This window comes from Taudactylus pleione, unplaced genomic scaffold, assembly GCF_031769625.1.
Source record: "Taudactylus pleione unplaced genomic scaffold, aTauple2 ptg000758l, whole genome shotgun sequence".
Classification (NCBI taxonomy): Eukaryota; Metazoa; Chordata; class Amphibia; order Anura; family Myobatrachidae; genus Taudactylus; species Taudactylus pleione.
In genome coordinates, this window is record NW_028285160.1 from 6,332,501 (window position 1) to 6,358,650 (window position 26,150).

A 26,150-nucleotide genomic window follows, 5' to 3' on the forward strand; every position below is an offset into this window, starting at 1 on the left:
AATTAATAAGAACAGTCTCCTGGTGCATCCTAGTGACATCGCTTTGCGAATTAGATACATTTTTGGCCAAAAAGATGCCCGGCGCTAGTTAATTTGCACGGGATCTGGCGGTTCACTCACACCAGGGTATATCACGATGCATGGAGCATTTATAGATGAGAAAGGACACATCTGTATAAAGGTACTCTAACATAAAAATAAATTGTACAGACTACACATGTTTGTTTGGAATGTGAATCCCAAACTTCCTATGGAGACTTTTTGACTGACATCAATAATCTACTTTTTTATTCTTGACTTGCTAATTGCTTTATGCTTTGTGTATGTTATGTAATAAGATTTGTTTTGTGATATTATTTCGTTTTTATTAATTTTACAAACGGCAGGAGCTCAAACATTGCTTCTTTGTATTGTATAGAAGATCATTTTGTATAAGTTTATAATTGCACTGTTTAGTGGTAATTTTGTTAATAAGTTTTAGATATATGCACTTTTTGTGAAGGGTAGACTTGTTTCTCACAGTAAAACCACGACAATATTAGCATGGTCAATCTCAGCAAACTGACACTTACATAAGGTGTGACCACTTCCTATACAATCAAAAGATAGTATTTAATTTGATCCAGCATGGTTCTAAAGCAGACTTGCAATGACCCTCCCCATTGCGCGTCTGTGTCACTGGCTCCCATAGTGTTCGGATTGTATTGCACTGTTATAATTGGACTAAGGGCCTGATTCAGACACGGTTGCAAGCGCTGAGCGCTCGCAACCGGGTCGATGGTGGCCCAGAGCGCATGCGTACGACGGAGCCGGCTCCATTGTGCGCATGCGCGAGACCCGGATAGCGACGGGCAATCCGTCGCTCCGGGTCTTGCACCAAAGGGGGCGTGCTGTCGATGTTGAGTGACAGCACGCCCCCTTTGGTGGGCGGGCCAGGGGGGTGGCTGCCCAGACGGAGGCGTTACCATGAGAACGCCTACCGTTTGGGGGCGGCCCCACTGACATCACAAGTGATGTCAGTGGGGAGCTTTCGGCTCTGTTTGAGCCAAAAGCTCTCTGGGGCTTGCGGCCACGAGACCCTACCACAAGGGTCTCGTCGCAAGCCCGATGGTCGCGATGGTCAAGACTGACAGCAACCCACAGCAATGCGAGCGGCCAGGAGGCCGCTCCATAAAAAAAATAAAATAAATAAAAACGCCCTGATTCAGAGCGAGCGCTCTGTCAGCGTCCGGCTCTGAATCAGGGCCTAAATCTCTGCAGTGTTTTCCTTTTTGTGTGTGGCCTTAGTGCTCATAGATTCATTGAGTCTGAACCATTTTAATGTGTTTGGCATAATTTGGTGATGGGCCACCTAACATACCATATGGGGCTGTTGCAGGGCGGGATTGGCCTTCTGGCAAATGTCAGATTGGCCGATGGCCTCAGGGCCGGCTCAAGGAAGGGTGTAAGTGACGCCGCCCTCCACCTCCACCCCCACCACCGGTTTCATGATATGAGCTCTTGGAGACAGAAGGGGTGGTGGGCCGGTGCGCTCTGCGTGATTCGCGGCACTCCACTTTGAAACACAACCACACCCCCTTGGCAAGCGCGCGCCTAAGGCGGGTGGAATGCCAGGGCTGTTCTACAACCACAGTCCATCCCTGGCCTGTTGCCAATCGCTAGTATAAGTTAATTCGTCTGTCCCTGCTGACGGTCATTCACAGACAATTGCAGCTCTTGTTAACAAAACTCCAACTCCAAACCAAGCAATGCTATAGGAAATGGGTTTTGTTATAGGATATACAGTATATGTGCTGTACACAAAATGTTACTCAAAGTGCCTGGCAGCACCTGTTTTCCTGTTACAGTAGGCGTTCATTCCTATTTACAACTGACCACTCTTCTTAGGTTGTATCCGGATGCTAGGGGCAATTTTGGAGAGGTTTCAGTACATTTCTATAAAGAAGCATGTTTGTTGTGTCATTTTGTTTCTAATATTTATTATATTTTACTAGGTCTTAGAAGATATGAAACGTGAAGCTAGACCCATTAAGATTGACAGAAGAGTGACAGGTGCCAATATGATCGACGAGCCCTTGCAGCAAGTAGGTTTATTGCTTAACAACTTTTTAGTGCAAGCCTACTAATTTACATAGATGTGATCTGCTTGTCCCTGATAGCAAATATGTATTATTTGCTTAAGTATTTGGTTATACATGTATGCTGTATTTTTTTGAGGGGGAGAGAGAGGGGGTGTTGGAGTATTTATTTACTTTTGGACGTGGTGAGAAGTGTATGTATGTATATATGTGTGTATATGTATGTATATATATATATATGTGTGTATATGTATGTATATATATATATATGTGTATGTATATATGTATGTATGTATATATATATATGTATATGTATATATATATATATATATATATATATATAGTGCCTTGCAAAAGTATTCACCCCACTTGGCTTTTTACCTTTTTTGTTACATTAGAACCTGTAATTTTTTTTTTAATCTTAAATTTATCTGATGGATCTGCACAAAATAGTCTAATTTGGTGAAGTGAAGTGAGGAAAATATATATAAGAAAGAATCTTTGTACATAAAATTCTGAAAATTGGCATGTGCATATGTAATCACCCCCTTTGCTCTGAAGCCCCTCAAAAGTTCTGGTGCAATTACCTTCAGAAGTCACATATATAGTGAAATGAACTCCACCTGTGTCATATGATCTGTCAGTATAAACACACCTTTTCTGAAATGCCCCCCTAAATGTTAAATTAGTTAACTTAATATTTTGAACCAGTTTACTGTGTTCTGAAGAAGTTTAGTTATGCTAACCAGGGGGCCCCATGTCCTGAACTTGTACATAAATAATATATAAAATATATTTTCTGGCACTTTCAGTAGAGTCTCCTACTGCAATTGACACTTGGGTCTACTGATGCTGGTGTCATCAAGAGCACAAATTTCACTTAAATGACTTTCATCTTAGATCAGGACTACAGGGTAAAGTTGCCACAGTAATAAGTCAATGACCAGTGTGTTAAAAAAAAAAAAAAAAAAGGCAACGAATCTATATTGCATTTTTGCGATATACCCCTTTTCCCTAAATAGCAAAATCTTGGTGGTTCCTTGGCCATGTTTGGGAGAAGTTTGAGCGGTTTACGGTGTCCCATGTTGCTCAAGGACAGCCTGGCATCGGGCCGTTGTGTTTTTCGATTTTGGATTGGTTTTGTTTTTTCCATTTCTAGGTAGAGAAATGTATTGCAGAATAGGTTAATGTTCTTCACTGAAGCAGAATTCTGTTCTGTGCTCTGTCTGCTTGGAAAGACAGGTTGAGGTTGGAGGAAAGCAGATTTTTGTATTTGTAGGCTAAAGATATGTAATCTGTGGAGGAGCAGTTCTTCTGTACACAGCAGAGCTCTTGTTTATTAATCAAGTGTAGACACCAGCCAGAAACATTGTGAGGTCTAGTGTGTGAGACTACATTGGTGAGATAAGAACATAGCTGGGAGCTGGACTTTTTGTTATACGTATCTGAACTTTACAACAATTTTACATTGAAGAATTTAGTGATTTAGGCTCTGTACGGCTTTAGCTTGTTTGCTCTGCGCGTGTGCTTTTACTAAGAATATAAACCTGCTCACCTGATGTCATATTGTTCATAGGAGGAAAACGCTACTCCAGAGACCACTAAAGCTGGGTACACACTAGACCAGTGATTCCCAACCTCGGTCCTCAAGGCATACGAACGGTCCTGGTTTTAGTGATATCCATGATTGTGCACAGATGGTTAAATCAAAATAACTGAAGTACTAATTAAGGCACTTGTGCTCAAGTATGGCTATCCCTAAAACCTGGACTGTTAGTGTGCCTTGAGGACCGTGGTTGGGAACCCCTGCTCTAGACAATATATTGGATGTTTTCAGGCGAATCGGAACGACAAATCGCCCTGTTCTGTACGCACTGTTGCGTGCTCCCATGCGTTGTTCGTCGTATCTTCAGATCTGCCTGCAGTGCAGGTCAATCTAAAGATCCAGCTGCCCACACTATGCTTATGGATGGGGCGGGGGAACGATATATCGGGCAGTCTTACACCAGATCGTGCACTGTGCACGGACCGCAGTTTAGATTGTGAAGGAAGAGATTATTCCTATGCACAGTAACATTTCTATTTTAATTAGTTCCCAAGTGCAGCTACAGCTTGCACTCAGCTGTTTAGCAGCTCTGTTATATAAAGTGAATATCAGATGTGTCCTCATGCACTATTGCTGTGGTCGCTCCCAACAGCCCATCTCTGTGCACCAGGTCCCGTACAACTCTGCGTGTGTCCAGCTTCTTTTTTACTCAAATGTGCATCTTAGTCCTAACGTGATGCGACAAAATTGTTTCACGAGTCCGCAGTATTCATTTGATATGTGACATATCTCCGTGTGAGTCTGAATCTGTATACGAAGTGCTACGGTACAGCGGCTGCGGCTCTTTCTCGCGCCAAGCTCCATTGTACAAATTCAAACTCAGCCGCACACAGATATACAATTGTCGCATATCAAATTAATTAGTGCAGTCTCGTGATGCGGTTTTGTTGCATCGCATTGCGACTAAGCGCACGTTCGCGTGACAAGGATGATATACAGCGTGGCGCAGCTCACTTGTGCCTAGTGTCTGGTGCTGCCTGCTGTGTTGAGGCTAGGTGAATGAGGACACATCTATATGTTTAAGGACTCTTAAGCTGCGCATACACACACAACGATTTTGTTACCAACAATTTTACGAACGATTTTATGAACTATTTTCTGTCAGATTTTTTAAAGTGTAATGAACGATTTTTTTGAACTACAAACGATTTTTGCATATTCCCTTACTGAAAATCGTTGAGTTGACAAGTCTGACTGAACTACAAACGTGAACGCGCATGAACAATAATTGTTCATCGTTTGACTCAGAAAGTGAACGATTTTTTTCAAACGATTATCGTTGAACGATATAGTTTAACGATAATCGTTCAAAAAATCGTTGTGTGTGTATGCAGCTTTAGTCCCCTAAGGGGGCATTTTTGCCTCAGTCATGGTAGAATGCTCCTACTGAATTATCTGTTTTCTCACGAAAATTCATTAATTGTGTAAGCAATTGTTGTACTTTTAAGTTGATATGTTGGGCAAAATTTATTTTTTGTTTTATAAAGGTTTGTTTAGTTATTTTGCCACTTGGAGCTGGAGAAACACAATCCCCTCTATTAACCTTCTGTCTTATTGAAGAGCTATGAGCTCTGTGTAATACACTGATCTTTTCCGCATGGAATACTAATGCAGTACATTGCTACCTAGTCCTTCCTCTCTAGAAGCACATCCCCTCCCATATCGCCTCTGTAGAAGCACATCCCCTCCTCTTTTGTCTCTGTAGAAGCACATCCCCTCCTCTTTTGTCTCTGTAGAAGCACATCCCCTCCTCTTTCTTCTCTGTAGAAGCACATCCACTCCTCTTTTGTCTTTGTAGAAGCACATCCACTCCTCTTTTGTCTTTGTAGAAGCACATCCCCTCCCCTTTTGTCTCTGTAGAAGCACATCCCCTCCCCTTTTGTCTCTGTACTAGCACATCCCCTCCTCTTTTGTCTCTGTAGAAGCACATCCCCTCCTCTTTTGTCTCTGTAGAACACATCCCCCTCATGTATCGGATCTGTAGAAGCACATCCCCTCCTCTTTTGTCTCTGTAGAAGCACATCCCCTACTCTTTTGTCTCTGTAGAAGCACATCCCCTCCCCTTTTTGTCTCTGTAGAAGCACATCCCCTCCCCTTTTGTCTCTGTAGAAGCACATACCCTCCTCTTTTGTCTCTGTAGAAGCACATCCCCTCCTCTTTTGACTCTGTAGAACACATCCCCCTCATGTATCACATCTGTAGAAGCACATCCCCTCCTCTTTTGTCTCTGTAGAAGCACATCCCCTCCTCTTTTGTCTCTGTAGAAGCACATCCCCTCCTCTTTTGTCTCTGTAGAAGCACATCCCCTCCTCTTTTGTCTCTGTAGAAGCACATCCCCTCCTCTTTTGTCTCTGTAGAAGCACATCCCCTCCTCTTTTGTCTCTGTAGAAGCACATCCCCTCCTCTTTTGTCTATGTAGAAGCACATCCCCTCCTCTTTTGTCTATGTAGAAGCACATTCCCTCCTGTCTTTCCTCTGTAGAAACATATCCCCTCCTCTTTTGTCTCTGTAGAAGCACATCCCCTCCTCTTTTATCTCTGTAGAAGCACATCCCCTCCTCTTTTGTCTCTGTAGAAGCATATCCCCTCCTCTTTTGTCTCTGTAGAACACATCCCCCTCATGTATCGCATCTGTAGAAGCACATCCCCTCCTCTTTTGACTCTGTAGAACACATCCGCCTCATGTATCACATCTGTAGAAGCACATCACCTCCTGTTTTGTCTCTGTAGAAGCACATCCCCTCCCCTTTTGTCTCTGTAGAAGCACATCCCCTCCCCTTTTGTCTCTGTAGAAGCACATCCCCTCCCCTTTTGTCTCTGTAGAAGCACATCCCCTCATGTATCACATCTGTAGAAGCACATCACCTCCTCTTTTGTCTCTGTAGAAGCACATCCCCTCCCCTTTTGTCTCTGTAGAAGCACATCCCCTCCTCTTTTTTCTCTGTAGAAGCACATCCACTCCTCTTTTGTCTCTGTAGAAGCACATCCACTCCTCTTTTGTCTCTGTAGAAGCACATCCCCTCCTCTTTTGTCTCTGTAGAAGCACATCCCCTCCCCTTTTGTATCTGTAGAACACATCCCCCTCATGTATCGCATCTGTAGAAGCACATCGCCGCCTCCTTTGTCTCTGTAGAAGCACATCCCCTCCTCTTTTGTCTCTGTAGAACACATCCCCCTCATGTATCGCATCTGTAGAAGCACATCGCCTCCTCTTTTGTCTCTGTAGAAGCACATCGCCTCCTCTTTTGTCTCTGTAGAAGCACATCGCCTCCCCTTTTGTCTCTGTAGAAGCACATCCCCTCCTCTTTTGTCTCTGTAGAAGCACATCCCCTCCCCTTTTGTATCTGTAGAACACATCCCCCTCATGTATCGCATCTGTAGAAGCACATCGCCTCCTCTTTTGTCTCTGTAGAAGCACATCCCCTCCTCTTTTGACTCTGTAGAAGCACATCCCCTCCTCTTTTGTCTCTGTAGAACACATCCCCCTCATGTATCGCATCTGTAGAAGCACTTCGCCTCCTCTTTTGTCTCTGTAGAAGCACATCTCCTCCCCTTTTGTCTCTGTAGAAGCACATCCCCTCCTCTTTTGTCTCTGTAGAAGCACATTCCCTCCTCTTTTGTCTCTGTAGAAGCACATCCCCTCCTCTTTTGTCTCTGTAGAAGCACATCCCCTCCTCTTTTGTCTCTGTAGAAGCACATCCCCTCCTCTTTTGTCTCTGTAGAAGCACATCCCCTCCTCTTTTGTCTCTGTAGAAGCACATCCCCTCCCCTTTTGTCTCTGTAGAAGCACATCCCCTCCCCTTTTGTATCTGTAGAACACATCCTCCTCATGTATCGCATCTGTAGAAGCACATCGCCTCCTCTTTTGTCTCTGTAGAAGCACATCGCCTCCTCTTTTGTCTCTGTAGAAGCACATCGCCTCCTCTTTTGTCTCTGTAGAAGCACATCGCCTCCTCTTTTGTCTCTGTAGAAGCACATCGCCTCCTCTTTTGTCTCTGTAGAAGCACATCCCCTCCCCTTTTGTCTCTGTAGAAGCCCATCCCCCTCCCCTTTTGTCTCTGTAGAAGCCCATCCCCTCCTCTTTTGTCTCTGTAGAAGCACATCCCCTCCTGTATCGCCTCTGTAGAAGTACATCCCCTCCTTTTTTGCCTCTGTAGAAGCACATCCCCTCCTCTTTTGTCTCTGTAGAAGCACATCCCCTCCTCTTTTGTCTCTGTAGAACACATCCCCCTCATGTATCGCATCTGTAGAAGCACATCGCCTCCTCTTTTGTCTCTGTAGAAGCACATCCCCTCCTCTTTTGACTCTGTAGAAGCACATCCCCTCCTCTTTTATCTCTGTAGAAGCACATCCCCTCCTCTTTTGTCTCTGTAGAAGCACATCCCCTCCTCTTTTGTCTCTGTAGAAGCACATCCCCTCCTCTTTTGTCTCTGTAGAACACATCCCCCTCATGTATCGCATCTGTAGAAGCACATTGCCTCCTCTTTTGTCTCTGTAGAAGCACATGCCCTCCTCTTTTGTCTCTGTAGAAGCACATCGCCTCCTCTTTTGTCTCTGTAGAAGCACATCGCCTCCTCTTTTGTCTCTGTAGAAGCCCACCCCCTCCTCTTTTGTCTCTGTAGAAGCCCACCCCCTCCTCTTTTGTCTCTGTAGAAGCCCACCCCCTCCTCTTTTGTCTCTGTAGAAGCACATCCCCTCCTCTTTTGTCTCTGTAGAAGCACATCCCCTCCCCTTTTGTCTCTGTAGAAGCACATCCCCTCCCCTTTTGTATCTGTAGAACACATCCCCCTCATGTATCGCATCTGTAGAAGCACATCGCCTCCTCTTTTGTCTCTGTAGAAGCACATCCCCTCCTCTTTTGACTCTGTAGAAGCACATCCCCTCCTCTTTTGTCTCTGTAGAACACATCCCCCTCATGTATCGCATCTGTAGAAGCACACTGCCTCCTCTTTTGTCTCTGTAGAAGCACATCCCCTCCTCTTTTGACTCTGTAGAAGCACATCCCCTCCTCTTTTGTCTCTGTAGAACACATCCCCCTCATGTATCGCATCTGTAGAAGCACATTGCCTCCTCTTTTGTCTCTGTAGAAGCACATTGCCTCCTCTTTTGTCTCTGTAGAAGCACATGCCCTCCTCTTTTGTCTCTGTAGAAGCACATCCCCTCCCCTTTTGTCTCTGTAGAAGCACATCCCCTCCCCTTTTGTATCTGTAGAACACATCCCCCTCATGTATCGCATCTGTAGAAGCACATCGCCTCCTCTTTTGTCTCTGTAGAAGCACATCCCCTCCTCTTTTGACTCTGTAGAAGCACATCCCCTCCTCTTTTGTCTCTGTAGAACACATCCCCCTCATGTATCGCATCTGTAGAAGCACACTGCCTCCTCTTTTGTCTCTGTAGAAGCACATCCCCTCCTCTTTTGACTCTGTAGAAGCACATCCCCTCCTCTTTTGTCTCTGTAGAACACATCCCCCTCATGTATCGCATCTGTAGAAGCACATTGCCTCCTCTTTTGTCTCTGTAGAAGCCCATCCCCTCCTCTTTTGTCTCTGTAGAAGCCCACCCCCTCCTCTTTTGTCTCTGTAGAAGCCCATCCCCTCCTCTTTTGTCTCTGTAGAAGCCCATCCCCTCCTCTTTTGTCTCTGTAGAAGCCCATCCCCTCCTCTTTTGTCTCTGTAGAAGCACATCCCCTCCTCTTTTGTCTCTGTAGAAGCACATCCCCTCCTCTTTTGTCTCTGTAGAAGCCCATCCCCTCCTCTTTTGTCTCTGTAGAAGCCCATCCCCTCCTCTTTTGTCTCTGTAGAAGCCCATCCCCTCCTTTTGTGCCTCTGTAGAAGCACATCCCCTCCTTTTGTGCCTCTGTAGAAGCACATCCCCTCCTTTTGTGCCTCTGTAGAAGCACATCCCCTCATGTATCGCCTCTGTAGAAGCACATTCCCTCCTGTATCGCCTCTACAGTATCACTTAAATCCCAAATCATCCCTGTAGTGACGTAACCCCCCCACCCCTGTTCTCCCCCCCCATATTTCCCTGTGACCTCTGCATTTGCTGTTTTTAGTTGGTGCCCCATACACTAAACTACAACTGTGGGAGACTTTGCATATCTGAAAATAAATAATTTTGTGGTATGCAGTGTGTTTGTTATTATTAACATTTACTGTGGTTCTGTGCAAGACTAATGGAGCATACACACGGTCAGATTTGTCAGACTTGTCAGATTTGTCAGATGAACGATTGAACGATTTGAACGATTGAACGATTTTTGACTGCATTAAAATGAATGGAATAGTCCAAGTCTGACTGCAAACACATCAGATGTCAGAAATCGTTATCTGACCATCGGGAACGCGCATCGTTGATCGTCCATCGTTCAGGCATGTCAGATATGAACGATTTTCCTTCAGATGGTGCATACACACGGTCAGATTTTTCCTTCAGATATGAGCGATAACTATTTAAAAATCGTTCAGTCGTTCATATCTGAAGGAAAATCGTTCATATCTGACATGCCTGAACGATGGACGATCAACGATGCGCGTTCCCGATGGTCAGATAACAATTTCTGACATCTGATGTGTTTGCAGTCAGACTTGGACGATTCCATTCATTTTAATGCAGTCAAAAATCGTTCAATCGTTCAAATCGTTTAATCGTTCATGTGACAAATCTGACAAGTCTGACAAATCTGACCGTGTGTATGCTCCATTAGTAAAATAAATGGTGAAGGCGATGGCCATTATTTACTGTCCTTGTGTTCATTAAACCATTAACTTAAAATCCTTGTAGGGGCAATTTGAATTGGTGTGATTTTAATCTAAGGTTAGCCTGCTATATGCCCCAACTGTCACGATTTATGAGGGATAGTCTCTTCCCGTAGTAACTTGGGAGGTTTGTCCATACTCACCACTGCAAGCTGGTGCTGAGCTCATCCAAGGCAACTGCTGCAATTTAAGGGGTAACGAGGAAAAGGTAATTTGCTGTCACACTCACCCCACTGGTGAAAAGTCTGGTCTTCCTGTGGGAGTGGACTTCCCACAGTACCAGTGGAACAGAGAGACACATGGATCCTACTAATATTTGAATTATTTCTGCCCTTGCTCGCCCTGTATCTGTCTCCCTTCTGCTGCCAGAAATAGCATACAGGCTACATGTTGTGCACCAGAAGTCTATATTATGAGAGAGTTAATGTCTGCATCATATTTTATTTAATTTGTGTTTGCATTTGCTTTTTACCACTGTCATAGAGAAATGTTTTATATGGATTTTAGGTAATACAGTTTTCCTTGAGGGACTACGTCCAGTATTGGTATTACACGCTAAGTGAGGATGAATCCTTTCTTCTTCAAATCAGGCAGACAGTTCAAAATGCACTTGTCCAGTTTTCCACCCGGTAAGTAAATACACTCTTATGTCACCTATGCCCTGTGCATGAAAACAGCCTGCTTTCACTCTTATCCAGATATATTGTTTTTTATATATATTTTAAGCACTTAGTTACTTTTAAATTTAGATGATTATTAATAAATGTTTTTATATTCGAAGCATGAAAGTTACTCCTCTGCACAATTATCCCATGACATCCTACTGTAGCTCTCTTTAGTTGTAAAGTTAACAGGATTTTTCATCCCCCTCTATCACCCACAGGTAAAGTCTGGCCACCATTATTATTATTGCTGTTCCTTATACTCTACATAAAGATAATTAATAATATAACATACGGAGTGAAATAGGCCCATCTCTGACACCACCTTTGCAAATTGAATTAACATGTTAGTCTGGATGACGTATGGTGTAGCTGGCAGAACTGTTTGGACACTCTGACCAATCACTCTCATTTGCTGTTTTTCATGAACATTTCACTATCTAGGGGTGAGAGTTTATGAAAATGTAACCGGTTTTTGGGAGGTTTTAAATATAGGTTTGTCATACAGTAGCTTTATCATTTGGGTTAAATTATTATACTCAGCGATAGTCTGTAGAAATGCCGGGGTCTTTGCTCACTTTCCATTGGAGAGAGGAGCTCAGCAGGACCCTGCCATCTACCTCCAGCGTTGTTTGCGTGATCCACATCACCCTTAACCAGCTTCATTAGGGGAAACCCATTAATTAAGGTACTATGATGGGGGTACTTAATTGACAAATTTGTATTATTGTCAGATGATATGCTTTTATTTGTAGTGGATTCTTAGTTCTCAGTCATACCCTTGCTGCAGGGGGTGGAGGGATTTTGGAACTTCTCTGGCGTTCAGATAAACTTCAAGTCAAATATATTTCCCATTAAGGGCCTGATTCATTACGGATTTTGTTGCCTTCTGCGCATGTGTGTGCATCTTAATCACTGCGAACGAGACTGCAACCACAGAGACTTCGCAGACCCATCGGAGAGTGAGTGGCAGGAAGTGCTGTTTGGGGGTGGTGACGGGGGGGGGGGGAGCGTCAGCGAAACCCAGACATGCCAGTGCGTTTGAACGCCGTTGCAGGGGCGTGCATAAATTATCCACTGCGATGCCATATGCAGCTCGAGTGCTCGGTGCGTGCGATGAGGTTACTCGTTTCTGAGTAAGGTCAGAGCTTGCGCCAGTGTGCGTGAGGCTACGATAGTGCTCGATGATTACACAGTCTTGCTAAACATTACGGATGTGTGTAAGGTGGGCGTCCTTATGTAGTGCTGCGACGGCATTGTGATCGCAATAGATTAGCATATCTTCGCAGCCAGACTGCGTGCATACTCGCAGCCGCAAGTGAATCAGGCCCTAAGTGTGTACACCCCAGGAATGATCAAGCTCTGCATACCCTACTTTGAACAGAAGAGGTTTTTAAACCTATTCACATTTAGACCATTTCTGGATAGAGATAACTGAATGTATACTAAATACTGATGTTTAATAAATTTTTTTAACCCCTTGGTCTACAAGTTTTAGAGTGCGCTGTTATTATGCATTGGCCAATGTAGTTGTTATAAGGTCTTGAGTGGCCTCGCACAGCCCCAGTCATGCATGGAGAGCGTTGGTAAATTACATTCTCATTTTTGAGCGTATATAGTCAAGCTGGGCTGAATCTCAGTATGCTTTAGGGATTTAAAGCTACTTAATGTATTTGTTAGGTTATCAAACTTGTATTCTACAATATGCTTTTATATATGACTAAAAAAAATTAGTTAGTATGTATTCATTTTATTTGTGCTGCATAATTGCTGTAATGAGATGTGTCTTCTAGGTGCTGCAATTTAATGCTAGGTATACACTTGCCGATGTTTTATACACTTGCCGATGTGTACCCAGACCTACATCGGCCTGACTGGCCGACATATCATACCGCAGGTACACACTGAGCGATGTAATGAACAATCCCTTGTTCCGTCCTTCATTACCTGCAATGGTGCTGCATGAGATATCGTACGGTTGGCCGTGCTGTATGGCTGACCGGATAATTTGCATGCATCCGCGGGAGCGTGCAGATAGTCCGTACACACTTTGCGTTCCGCACGATGTATCGTTCTGATCTGCGTCTGAACGCTTGATCGTTCAATTGATCGCATAGTATGTACGCGGCTTTAGAATGTCCGTTCTATTGGTAAGTGTCAAAAATGTCATAAAAGTACTTGATTTAAGTAGATTGATTAAATACATTGATAATATTTGGTTTTTACTTTTTGTTATTTTGCACAAATTTGTACTTGGTGGATATGATCCTAATGAAACATCTTGTGTCTTTTACAAGGTCGAAAGAAATCGACTGGCAGCCTTATTTTACCACCCGGTTAGTAGATGATTTTGCCACTCACCTCCGAGCATTTAGGAAAGCTCAGCAGAGAATGGCAGAGAAAGAAGATCAAAAGAAAGGTAACTACTGGCAGGGGAACCAGTGTGACTGACTACAGTGTTATGGCAAAGTCACTATGTGGTGGTGGCTGTAATTAAAGGGGCAATAATATTAGATATGATGTACTCCTGGTTTTATATTTAATATTATTACCTCTTTAAATCCAGCCACAAAATCTCCCCTAGACTTTAAGAAAGTTATCTTAAATCCCTGGTTCAAGGCCCTGGTAGAGCCTGTACAAAGTATCATTTCTCAACGACTGCCACATTTTTTGTGCCTTGTTAAACCTATTACAGCTGTCAGTGGGGATTAGGCAAGCAGGTAAGGGTAGGTAATCCTTTCTTGTTGGCCCAGCTTGTATGTAAGGAGCTCTTTTAGTTCTGCCACCTAGCCTCACTGTCATGATGTGCAATCTCCTCTAGCCTAACAGGAAAACTAGGTTCCATGATTCTTTCTGAGTACCTTGGAATTTATATATTATGGGCCTGATTCAAAGTCATACGTAATGGCTGTAAATTCGAGGTGACTACATTGAACGGAATGCTATTCTGTCACGTATGTATCTGTGTGGTCACATGGCCCCCGGGAGTAACTCATCATTATGAACAGCACCTACACCTATCCAATGCAAGGGGCAGGCAATGCGACTGAATAGGGCAGGGATGGCCAGACTTTTGGACTCTGATCTACTTTTAAAACGTAAAACCTTTTGTGATCTACCATGCCAAAAACAGGGGTGTGGTATGCAAAAAAAGGGGGTGTGGCCTCACAGCAAGGGACGTGGGGGTCTATCCTGGAAAAATCACACATAGTATCCCCAATTCAAATTACTCCACACCGCAGCACAATCTTATTCACATTACGCCACATAGTAGTGTCCCTTATTCACGTTGCGACACACAATAGTGCCCCTTATACACAATGCCCGCAGTAGTGCCCCTTATACACAATATTCACAGTAGTGCCCCTTATACACAATGCCCACAGTATTAGTGCCCTATATACAATGCCCCCAGTAGTTGTGCCCATTATGCAATTCCCCTGTAGTTGTGCCCATTATGCAGTGCCCCCAGTAGTGCCCTTAATGTGTAGTGCCCCTTAAGCTGTTCCCCCACTAATGCCCCCAGTACTGGTGCCCCCTCCCCTGTGCATTACCTACCTGGTCAGCGCTCCCGTGTAGTTATCCGCTGGCTGGATCCAAAAGGCATGCAGGCTCTTCTTATCGCTGGTGACGTCATGACGTCACCCACGCTCCCGCGCACTGCATCACTAGGAACGCTGGCCTCTGAAGCGATCAGAGGCTTCTTTAGTCTCTGATCACTTCAGAGACCAGCATTCCCAGGAATTGCAGCAGGTTGGTCGCTATCTACCGGCGGGAGCTCCGCGATCTACTGGTAGATCGCGATCGACCTTTTGGCCATCCCTGGAATAGGGCATCCACACTGCATACACATGACTCAGAATAATTATTACTGTAAGTCTGGCTAGCTACACGTCAATGGAACATTCCCCTGCTGCCACCCAGTAACACCTATTCAGCCATCACAGAGAAACAGCTCGGATGCATATGAAGATTCACAACTCTGTTTGCTAACTTACTAGCCATGGCTGCAGTAAACCTTATATGCAACTAAGGATCAGGCTCTATGTATTTTGGCTTCCTATACTGCTGTGTCATAGTTTGAGGATATGTCATCCATTAGATTTACCATTTCACTGCATTGATCGTTTTCAGCCTGCCTTTTCATTTGTTTTGCTGTTAAACTTCTGTTTACAGATTAGTCTGTGCTTGAGGAAAGGTTCTGTATGTGATCCTGAACATTACTGGTGACACAGGGCTGTGGATGAAATAGAATAACTGCTGATTTCTCTGTCACCTCTGCTCCAGTCCGTCTGCTAACTGCTCTGGTCTTTCTTCCCCTTTTATGTTGTAGGTGCAGACACAGCAGAAGATTTTGTAGATACTTTTTTTGAGGTTGAAGTTGAAATGGAGAAAATTGTCTGCCGTGACCTCGTCTGCTCTTCTTCCAAAGATGAGGAAGGTTGTTTGATCATTTGATTTATGAAATAGCAAAATCCCTTAAGTGGTTCAGTCGGCAAAATATATTTACGTTGCATCAATAATAAATCACGATTGTCATTCTAGTATAGTTTTATGCGCTCTTAAAGCTCAGTCGCCTGTTTCAAACTTTAGGCTAGATTTACAGCTTTAAAATATTAACATACTACGTATGTGTAACATACTACCTTTGTGTTTTGTTTCTTTGCCTGCACATCATGTGATGTATTTGGTGAAATGCGCCAGTCTGGACAAAAATGATGGGAAAATATTTCTTATCTGTGTAGTTAGGGGAAGTTAACTAATTTCTGTCTATACCTCCACTTACTCCTATATGGAGGTACACTGTGACTTAGTACATTCTGTGCCGGTATAGACTGCACGCTCTGTGCTGGAACCTGTCAGTAACGATACAAAGACTCACCAGCACAAGCATCAGAAGTGTAGATTGAAATATACATTTTGCAAAGGAACTTATTATCTAAACAGGTTTCTTAATAATAAAACTTTTCAAAGTGTTTTATAACTGGTGTTGAAATCACATTAAACAAAACTTGGTTACACTTAAAATAACATAAAAAAGCAACTCCAAACACCAGAGTCCTGTGAAATAGCTAAATGTCCCCAGTGTCTCGGTCAGACGTCGGTCGTAGCCTGGACATCAGACGGGCAGCGTGCAGTCTCATGCTTATGTATATCAGCCAATCCAGGTTTTTTTTTTTCTTGATCAATGATCTAACTCCCCCCTCCTCATGTACTTATACACTGTGATAGAACAATATATTGCACCTAAGCAGAATGTGTTACACAGTATTATAAACAACTGCATATACAGTACTGTGCAAAAGTTTTAGGCTGGCTGTTAAGTAAGAATGCTTTCAAAAATAGTTAATAGTTTGCATTTTGTTAATTGATAAAAATAAAGTGAATGAACAGAAGAGAAATCTAAATCAAACCAATATTTGGTGTGACCGTCCTTTGCCTTCAAAACGGCATCAATTCTTCTAGGTACACTTGCACAAAGTCAGGGATTTTTTAGGATTATAGTCAGGTGTATGATTTGCCAATCATACCAAACAGGTCTGTATATACTGTTAGTGCTTATAATACCCATACTGTTACTGTAGTTAAATAGACTTGCAGTATCCTCCAATATCTAATACTGACAATGAGCCCTTCACCCCTCGGATTGTTACTATATAGGAAACTACCACGTTATTCAGCAGTTGTAGATTCTACCTGGAGTTACGGCCTCACTTCTATGGGACGCAGGCATGAAGTTGACACTAGAATGTCAGCAGTTATGATGTCGTCATGGTTAAAATGTCAACATTTGCATTAGGGATAGATTCATGAAAGAAATTCTGACCATGTTCACATTACATCAGTGCTGACATGCTGAATGTTGAGACAATCAATGTTGACATCATAAACATGTCGACATGTTGAGCGTCGTCAGAACGTCCATGGTGTCATTCTCATGTCCACATTATGAATGTCGACATAATGTACCAAACCCACCTATACATGTGTCACTTACAGAGGTGGTACTCATAAATAAACAGACAAGGCATCAGGATGATACTGTGTGCGTTCATGTATGTGTATGTATGTATGTGTATATATATGTGTGTGTGTATATATATATATATATATATATATATATATATATATATATATATATATACATTATATATATATATATATATATATATATATGTGTTATAGTGGAGGGACTTGTTTTCTACATTTAATCACAAGAAATGTTAATACATTTGCAGACCAGTTAACTGTGTAGAATGTCGGTATAGAGCAGGGGTGTCAAACTCGTGGCCCTCCAGCTGCAGTAGAACTACACATCCCAGCATGCACTGACACCGTTTTGCTTTTAGGGCATGCTAAAACTGTGGCAGGGCATGCTGGGATATGTAGTCCCACAACAGCTGGAGAGCCACGAGTTTGACACCCCTGGTGTAGAGTAATGATGCTGCACACTTTTGTATATAAAAGTTTTGCACAGTACCACTCTTCCCCTCTACAGATGTGTCCTCATACATCTAGCCTCCTTGCGCGCTAAGCAGCCCTTCTGATCGCGCCGTGCCGTGGCATGGCTCGGTAGTGCAGAGTGCCTGCGGGTGTATCTGCATGCGAAACGCTACGCTACTTTATATTGTTAACAGCCACTGACACTGTAACGTAGCGTTTCACATGCAGATACACCCGCAGTCACACAGAGAACATAGGCATGCTGCATATCATTTTAATCAGCAGAAGCTGCTTATGCTAGCTATTCTCACCACTGTGTGAATAAGACGCATTTGAACATAAAAAGTCGCATGGAAGACGCTCTGCACTACCGAGGCACGCAGAGCCTCCGCGTTGTGTGGCGTGACTTGTAACGCATGGAGGATAGATGTATGTGGACACATCTGTATGTAACAAAGGATGAATGTGATGTTATATGAATAAAAATGAAAGAATGTGATGTTATAAAGATGTTTCTCACCCATGAATTACTGAGGATGAGAGGGAAGGCGCACTATATCTTATACTCCTTGCAGTAACAGTAATGGGCGGATTTGTGTCTGCTTTCAGGGTTCCTGCAGGATTTATGTGAAGTTTTACTGTATTTGTTGCTACCTCCTGGAGACTTCCAGAATAAGATCATGCGATACTTTGTGAGGGTAAGAGTCTGCCATGTCCCTCTGTGTTTTTCTGTGTAACGTCACAATGTCATTGCAGAATGTGTGACACTGTATTTTCCTTTTTCCAGGAAATACTTTCACGAGGAATTATTCTTCCTTTAATAAACCAGCTCAGTGATCCTGATTATATTAATCAATATATCATTTGGATGGTGAGTTTCAAATTAAATGTTCTCTTTTTATAATTCTTTCAGTTGTTGTTTTTTTTTTTTTTTTTTTGCGGATGGTGGGGTTAAAGCAATGTTGCCAGAGCATATAAACTAAGTTCACACTAAATAAGTTCTTTAAAAACACAAAGTTGTTTTCCGTATCCGGCTTCCTGTCATTGTTGACCAAAGAGGGAAGGACACGGATTGTTTGTGGATTTTTTATTTTTTTTGTCTTTTCTGTTTACCTAGTATGAGACACGCGAAGGGCCTGTTTTTTTTCGGGCACCAGGAAAGATCAGTACATTGCATTATGTTTTACCTTGGCAAATCGCCCCCTAGAAAATACATTGATTTCTGCAGTTGGCTGGTTGACGATAAACAGTAACATGATGAACCGGAGCACCGCTCTGCGAGGCTTTCAACTTAAGTGCTTGAATGTCAGCAGAATCCCCCTGTGCTCTCCCAGCTGTAATATAGGCTGGTAATAGGCATTGTTACTTTGGAACAGAGGCAGAATAAATGCCCTGACTTTAAATATTTTTTATTTTTTTTTTCTGTTTCAGATTCGTGATTCCAATTGCAATTATGAGGCCTTCATGAATGTTATTAAGTTAAGTGACAATATTGGAGAGCTGGAAGCTGTGAGGGACGAAGCTGTAGAAGAATTGCAGTATCTTCGTTCATTAGATACTGTAGGAGATGGTATGTAGCATGGTGATGACTATTTCAGTGTGCTGACTATTACATGCACTGTACTCTTTGTGCTGAGGTGGCATTGCCAGATGACGGCCCATCCTTCTTGTCTCACAGCCTCCAGATCACAAGTTATGCTCATTTTAGTTGCTGATCTGAATTCGCCATTTGCAAAAGGTTCATCTAGGAATCTTCTTAGAACAGTAAAACAGTTTTACCCACCTGCCACCCATTGTGTATTTATTGCGACCACATAGGACTTTCAGATAGAGCGCTCGCTCTGAATCAGGGCCGTCCCTGCTCCTTTTTGGAGCGGCCTCCTACAGCGAGCGGCCAAAATGATGGTCGTGATGGTCAAGACCATCGCGACCATCGGGCTTGCGACGAGACCCTGCGGTAGGGTCTCGCTGCCGCAAGCCCAGGAGTGCTTTGGCTCTATCAGAGCCAAAAGCACTCCCACTGTCATCACTAGTGATGTCAGTGGGGCCGGACCCAGACGGTAGGCGTTCCCATGGGAACACCTCGGCTGGGCAGCCACACCCTCGGCACGCCCACCAAAGGGGGCATGCTGTCAATCACCATCGACAGCACGCCCCCTTTGGTGCGAGACCCGGAGCGATGGAAAGTCCTTGGCCGTCGTTATTCGGGTCTCGCGCATGCGCACGACGGAGCTGCCTCCGTCGTGCACATGCGCACTTGGGCACCATCGACCCGCTTGCGAGCGCTCGCAAGCGGATCAGAATTGGGCACTCAGTGCACGAAATCCCCATTGCTGTCAGGAGACTTAAAGCTAGCCATACACTGAACGATAATCAATTGAGATGAGCTGATGAAATTACTACTCTGAAGATTATCGTCCAGTGAACCTGATTCAGATATGTACGCAATGCTGATATTTAACAGTTGAGCAAGTATTGGTCGCCCTGCACACACACTTAAGGTATTTTAGCAATTCCGCTCGCAGTGTGGATTTCTTTGCAAAGTACTTGACATTCAGGGACTGTTTGGGGGCGGTTACGTGGAGGGGGCGGCAAAAAACGCAGACACGTCTCGCGACCGTTTTCTGGGCTTGCCTACAGCTGCGATCCTGGACATACATAAATTGTAGCTATATGACAATCATCTCATACTTTACGTACTACTCACTTTCTGAAGAGTTTATCACCAGTCAGCTTGTATTTTCTCAGCTAGCAACTACATGAAAGGAATAATAATCTGTATATGTTTGCTTATCTCAGCCTGCTACTGCGATTCCATACACAGATAAAGTAATTCTTGTTTAGGCGGCCATTCTGCGTGACCATAGCGCTCCTGAGATGGCCGTTTATCGAATGATCTGCGACGGCGGCTGCATGTGTGTATGCAGTGGCCCCGGTGGGAGTATCAATACATATCCCCTCCATCTGCGACATTTGTATTGTTTTTGCACGGCAGCTGCATGCCGGATCGCAGCTGCTATTGCATTAGCATGTATCTGTGAATCAGGACCAGTGTATAAACGTTCACATCTTGAAAACAGCTGGATCAATTGGTCTGTTAATCAAACCTGTCCCAACCTCTCGACTGCGGTTCAGCGGATTCCGTGTTGTGATGAGATTGTAACACAGTGGACAATGAGCATGCCTTGGCCAGAGACTGTTGTTAATCAGTGGTGGTCTAGCAAACTTTTATTTTGCCCTATTTGTCACTAGGTTGTATACAGTGCATCCGGAAAGTATTCACAACGCTTCACTTTTTACACATTTTGTTATGTTACAGCCTTATTCCAAAATGGAATATATTAATTTTTGCCCTCAAAATTCTACATACAATACCCCATAATGACAACGTGTAAAAAGTTTTTTTTTTTTTTTTTTGCAAATTGAATAAAAAAAAAAAACCCCCACTAAGAAATCACATGTACATATTCACAGCCTTTGCCATGAAGCTCAAAATTGAGCTCAGGTGCATCCTATTTACACTGATCATCCTTGAGATGTTCCTACAGATTAATTGGAGTCCACCTGTTGTAAATTCAGTTGATTGGACATGATTTTGAAAGACATACACGTTTCTGTATAAGGTCCCACACTTGACAGTGCATGTCAGAGTACAAACCAAGCATGTAGTCCAAGGAATTGTCTATAGACCTCCGAGACAGGATTGTCTCGAGGCACAAATCTGGGGAAGGGTACAGAAAATAATCTGCTGCTTTGAAGGTCCCAATGAGTACAGTTGCCTCCATCATCCGTAACTGGAAGAAATTCGGAACCACCAGGACTCTTCCTAGAGTTGGCCGGCCGCCTAAACTGAGCGATTGGGGGAGAAGGACCCTAGTCAGTGAGGTGACTAAGAACCCGATGGTCACTCTGTCAGAGCTACAGCATTCCTCTGTGGAGAGAGGAGAACCTTCCAGAAGGACAACCATCTCTGCAGCAATCCACCAATCAGGCCTGTATGGTAGAGTGGCCAGATGGAAGCCACTCCTTAGTAAAAAGCACATGGCAGCCCACCTGGAGTTTGCCAAAATGCACCTGAAGAACTCTCTGGTCTGATGAGACAAAGATTGAACTATTTGGCGTGAATGCCAGGTGTTATGTTTGGAGCAAACCAGGCACCGCTCATCACCAGGCCAATACCATCCCTACAGTGAAGCATGGTGGTGGCAGCATCATGCTGTGGGGATGTTTTTCAGTGACTGGAACTGGGAGACTAGTCAGGATAGAGGAAAAGATTAAAGCAGCAATGTACAGAGACATCCTGGATGAAAACCTTCTCCAGGGCGCTCTTGACCTCAGACTGGGGCGAGGCGACGGTTCATCTTTCAGCAGGACAACGACCCTAAGCACACAGCCAAGATATCAAAGGAGTGGCTTCAGGACAACTCTGTGAATGTCCTTGAGTGGCCTAGCCAGAGCCCAGACTTGAACTCAATTGAACATCACTGGAGAGATCTGAAAATGGCTGTGCACCGATGCTTCTCATCCAACCTGATGGAGCTTGAGAGGTGCTGCAAAGAGGAATGGGCGAAACTGCCCAAAGATATGTGTTCCAAGCTTGTGGCATCATTTTCAAAAAGACTTGAGGCTGTAATTGCTGCCAAAGGTGCATCAACAAAGTATTGAGCAAAGGCTGTGAATACTTATGTACGTGTGATTTCTTTTTTTTTATTTTTTTTTTTTATTAAATTTGCAAAAGTAGCAAAAAAAACTTTTTACACGTTGTCATTATGGTGTATTGTGTGTAGAATTTTGAGGACAAAAATGAATTTATTCCATTTTGAAATAAGGCTGTAACATAACAAAATGTGGAAAAAGTGAAGCGTTGTGAATACTTTCCAGATGCACTGTATATCCTTCACCCATTATCAGGCAATGTAGTAATAATAACTAGTATGAATGTTTGTTACATCTCAGGGTCTGTTTGCTGTGACTCACATTTCTCTCAATTGCATTCCAAGAGAAGTTATTGCATCCTCTAAATAGTAAAAAGCTATATTGCTCTCTATAATACCGCTGTCTTCTACATAATTTAAACTAAGGATATTTAATATTTTAGTGTTGCGGCTTAAAATGATTGGATGAAGACAGCTTACTTTACACCCATAATTCATATATGCGTATTGGATTCCACCCCACTGTCTTGCTGATGGTTGCACTCATACACATGATTAGGTTGTATAGTCTGTGACGATGCCATGTGTTTTTTTTTGTTTCTTGTCTTAGATATCAACACTATAAAAAACCAGATAAACAGTTTACTATTTGTAAAGAAAGTATGTGAAACAAGAATACAGAGATTGCAGTCTGGAAAAGTAAGTTATTTACACTACTTTATTTCAAAAAGATTAATATGAATAATTTTGTAGTGGGTATGCTAAAGAAACATGTAATTAATGCTTTAATTTTAACATGTTTTTGATGCTACTCTTATTCTTACCACTACGTGGAATGTCGGCCTTAGTACCTGTGTTTATCATCCTTCCTTTAAATTTGAGTTTTGATAAAAGTATAACTATAATGTTAAATCACAATTTTTAAAGGATAAACCCATGTTTAATATATGGGGGCATATCCAATTAACCATGCGGTTTACCGCACGGCTATTTGTCGGCACTGCCCGATACAATTAGCTGATGGAACCCTGCGCGCTAATCCCTAGATGCAGGATTTTTTCTTGCAGTTTCAGGAGCTGCGAGGAAAAATCTGCACTAAAATGCGGACTCTGCATTTTAACACGCGGCGATACCCATAGATTCCAGGACTTTACGTAGAATCTATGGGTTAGCGCATGTTAACCCATGGTTTCCTGCGTTTGGAAAATGTCAATTAATTGAATAATTCCAGGCGTGGAGACTGACAGGTCTGATTTTCTACTTACTCCAATGAAGTGTTTCAAAATTTTTATGAAACATATTAAAAGTTTATATTTTTTATATGGACTGATATAGATTGTGCCCCTGAAAAGTGAGTACTTTTTTCTTTTTTTCTTTTTATTTGTTATGATATCGAATGGTTTAGATTGTCGACATGTCGTTGTTATGCATATCTACATTATGAATATATGAGGGTTAGGGTAAAATAGTACTCTGTTGAACATGTCAGTATTACTTCAGGGACGACATTGAATGTCAAATGTCGACTTTGAGTCCATGTCGACATTCTGAACACGACATACAGACAACGTCAACATTCTGAATGTGTATATCCAGAACGTCAAACTCGTATACCACCCCATGCATAATAGACCAGTACCAATTATTTAACCCAGTCTAATGGATATTAGGCTTTGCTGTATGCATAAATACAGTCAGGTGCTTAAATATTGGGACATTGACAGAATTTTCATATTTTGGCCTCTATTCACCACCACAATGGCTTTGAAATTAAACAAACAAGGTGTGCTTTAACTGCAGACTTTCAGATTTAATTTGAGGGTAATTACATCCAAATCAGGTGAACGGTGTAGGAATTACAACAGTTTCTATATGTGCCTCCCACAATTTAAGGGCCAAAAGTAATGGGACTACCAACTCAAAAGCTATTTCATGGACAGGTGTGGGCTATTCCCTCGTTATTTCATTATAAATTAAGCAGGTAAAAGGTCTGGAGTTGATTCTAGGTGTGACATTTGCATTTGGAATCAGTTGCTGTCGACTCTCAATACGAGATCCAAAGAGCTGTCACTATCAGTGAAGCAAGCCATCATTAGGCTGAAAAATCAAAACAAACCCATCAGAGAGATAGCAAAAACATTAGGTGTGGCCAAATCAACTGTTTGGAACATTCTTAAAAAGAAAGAACGCATCGGAGAGCTCAGGAACACCAAAAGACCTGGAAGACCACAGAAAACAACTGTGGTGGATGACAGAAGAATTATTTCCCTGGTGAAGAAAAACCCCTTCACAACAGTTGGCCAAATCAAGAACACTCTCCAGGAGGTAGGTGTATATGTGTCAAAGTCAACAATCAAGAGAAGACTTCACAAGAGTGAACATAGAGGGTTCACCACAAGATGTAAACCATTGGTGAGCCTCAAAAACAGGAAGACCAGATTAGAGTTTGCCAAACAACATCTAAAAAAGCCATTACAGTTCTGGAACAACATCCTATGGACAGATGAGACAAAAGATCAACTTGTACCAGAGTGATTGGAAGAGAAGAGTATGGAGAAGGAAAGGAACTGCTCATACCATACCACCTCATCAGTGAACCATGGTGGTGGTAGTCTCATGGCGTGGGCATGTATGGCTGCCAATGGAACTGGTTCCCTTGTATTTATTGATGATGTGACTGCTGACAAAAGCAGCAGAATGAATTCTGAAGTGTTTCGGGCAATATTATATGCTCATATTCAGTCAAATGCTTCAGAACTCATTGGACGGCGCTTCACAGTGCAGATGGACAATGACACGAAGCATACTGCAAAAGCAACCAAAGAGTTTTTTTTAAGGCTAAAAAGTGAATAGTTATGCAATGGCCAAGTCAACCCCCTGACCTGAATCCGATTGAGCATGCATTTCACTTCATAAAGGGAAAATGCCCCAAGAACAAGCAGGAACTGAAGACATTTGCAGTAGAGGCTTGGCAGAGCATCACCAGGGATGAAACCCAGCGTCTGGTGATGTCTATGCGTTCCAGACTTCAGGCTGTAATTGCCTGCATAGGATTTGCAACAAAGTATTAAAAAGTGAAAGTTTGATTTAGGATTGTTTACTTTGTCCCATTACTTTTGGCCCCTTAAAAAGTGGGAGGCACATATAGAAACCATTGTAATTCCTACACCGTTCACCTGATTTGGATGTAATTACCCTCAAATTAAATCTGAAAGTCTGCAGTTAAAGCACATCTTGTTTGTTTCATTTCAAAGCCATTGTGGTGGTGAATAGAGGCCAAAATATGAAAATTTTGTAAATGTCCCAATATTTATGCACCTGACAGTATATACAAGGAATATTACAATACAAGAGTTCTGATCATGTCCACTGTTTATACCATGGTGAAGGTTATGTGCTGTTTGTCCATCTACAATACATAGAGAAAGAATTGCAACAAAAGTGTTTTTGGTAATCATACATTCATCTAGCCCAGAAGTTCTTTACTTCAGAATGAAAACGTAAAGAACCTCTGACCTAGCCCATTGTGTTTACCTGTGCTGGTACAGTCATTGTGATACTTATTAATATTAGTCCTGGAATCCTGATCTCATGTTGTACATCTCCTGCAGGAAATTGATACTGTGAAGTTGGCTGCAAACTATGGAAAACTTTGCACAGTCCCCCTGGACAAAATTCTCGTACACAATGTTGCACTACAGTTTTTTATGGGTGAGTCCAGATCAATCAAATTCCACAAACAGGGTAAAGTTACTGTATTTTTTATGTACAGCAGAAACATGCAGTGTGTCAGATGAACATGATTTTATTTTGTGTTCTCTTTGTGGCTTTACATCATTCTTTTCTGTCTCCTATCGATACATCACAGTCATTCCCTGACAAAAATCGCATACAACGTTCAGAGTAAAGTTGTGTTGGCCAACAAAAAAATAAATAAATAAAAACCTA

General features: G+C 42.7%; 1 protein-coding gene across 3 annotated transcripts in view; it reads left to right on the forward strand.

Annotated features, from left to right (window-relative positions):
• SNX13 (sorting nexin 13) overlaps positions 1 to 26,150 on the forward strand; it is a 159,549-nt gene that overhangs the window by 70,262 nt on the left and 63,137 nt on the right. For all 3 annotated transcript variants that reach the window (XM_088457349.1, XM_088457350.1, XM_088457351.1), the window contains 9 exons: positions 1,995 to 2,084; positions 10,949 to 11,070; positions 13,401 to 13,522; positions 15,437 to 15,544; positions 18,157 to 18,245; positions 18,335 to 18,418; positions 18,979 to 19,117; positions 22,813 to 22,901; positions 25,814 to 25,913. In XM_088457349.1, coding sequence (XP_088313475.1) covers positions 1,995 to 2,084; positions 10,949 to 11,070; positions 13,401 to 13,522; positions 15,437 to 15,544; positions 18,157 to 18,245; positions 18,335 to 18,418; positions 18,979 to 19,117; positions 22,813 to 22,901; positions 25,814 to 25,913 — 943 coding nt within the window. The remainder of the gene's footprint in view (positions 1 to 1,994; positions 2,085 to 10,948; positions 11,071 to 13,400; positions 13,523 to 15,436; positions 15,545 to 18,156; positions 18,246 to 18,334; positions 18,419 to 18,978; positions 19,118 to 22,812; positions 22,902 to 25,813; positions 25,914 to 26,150) is intronic.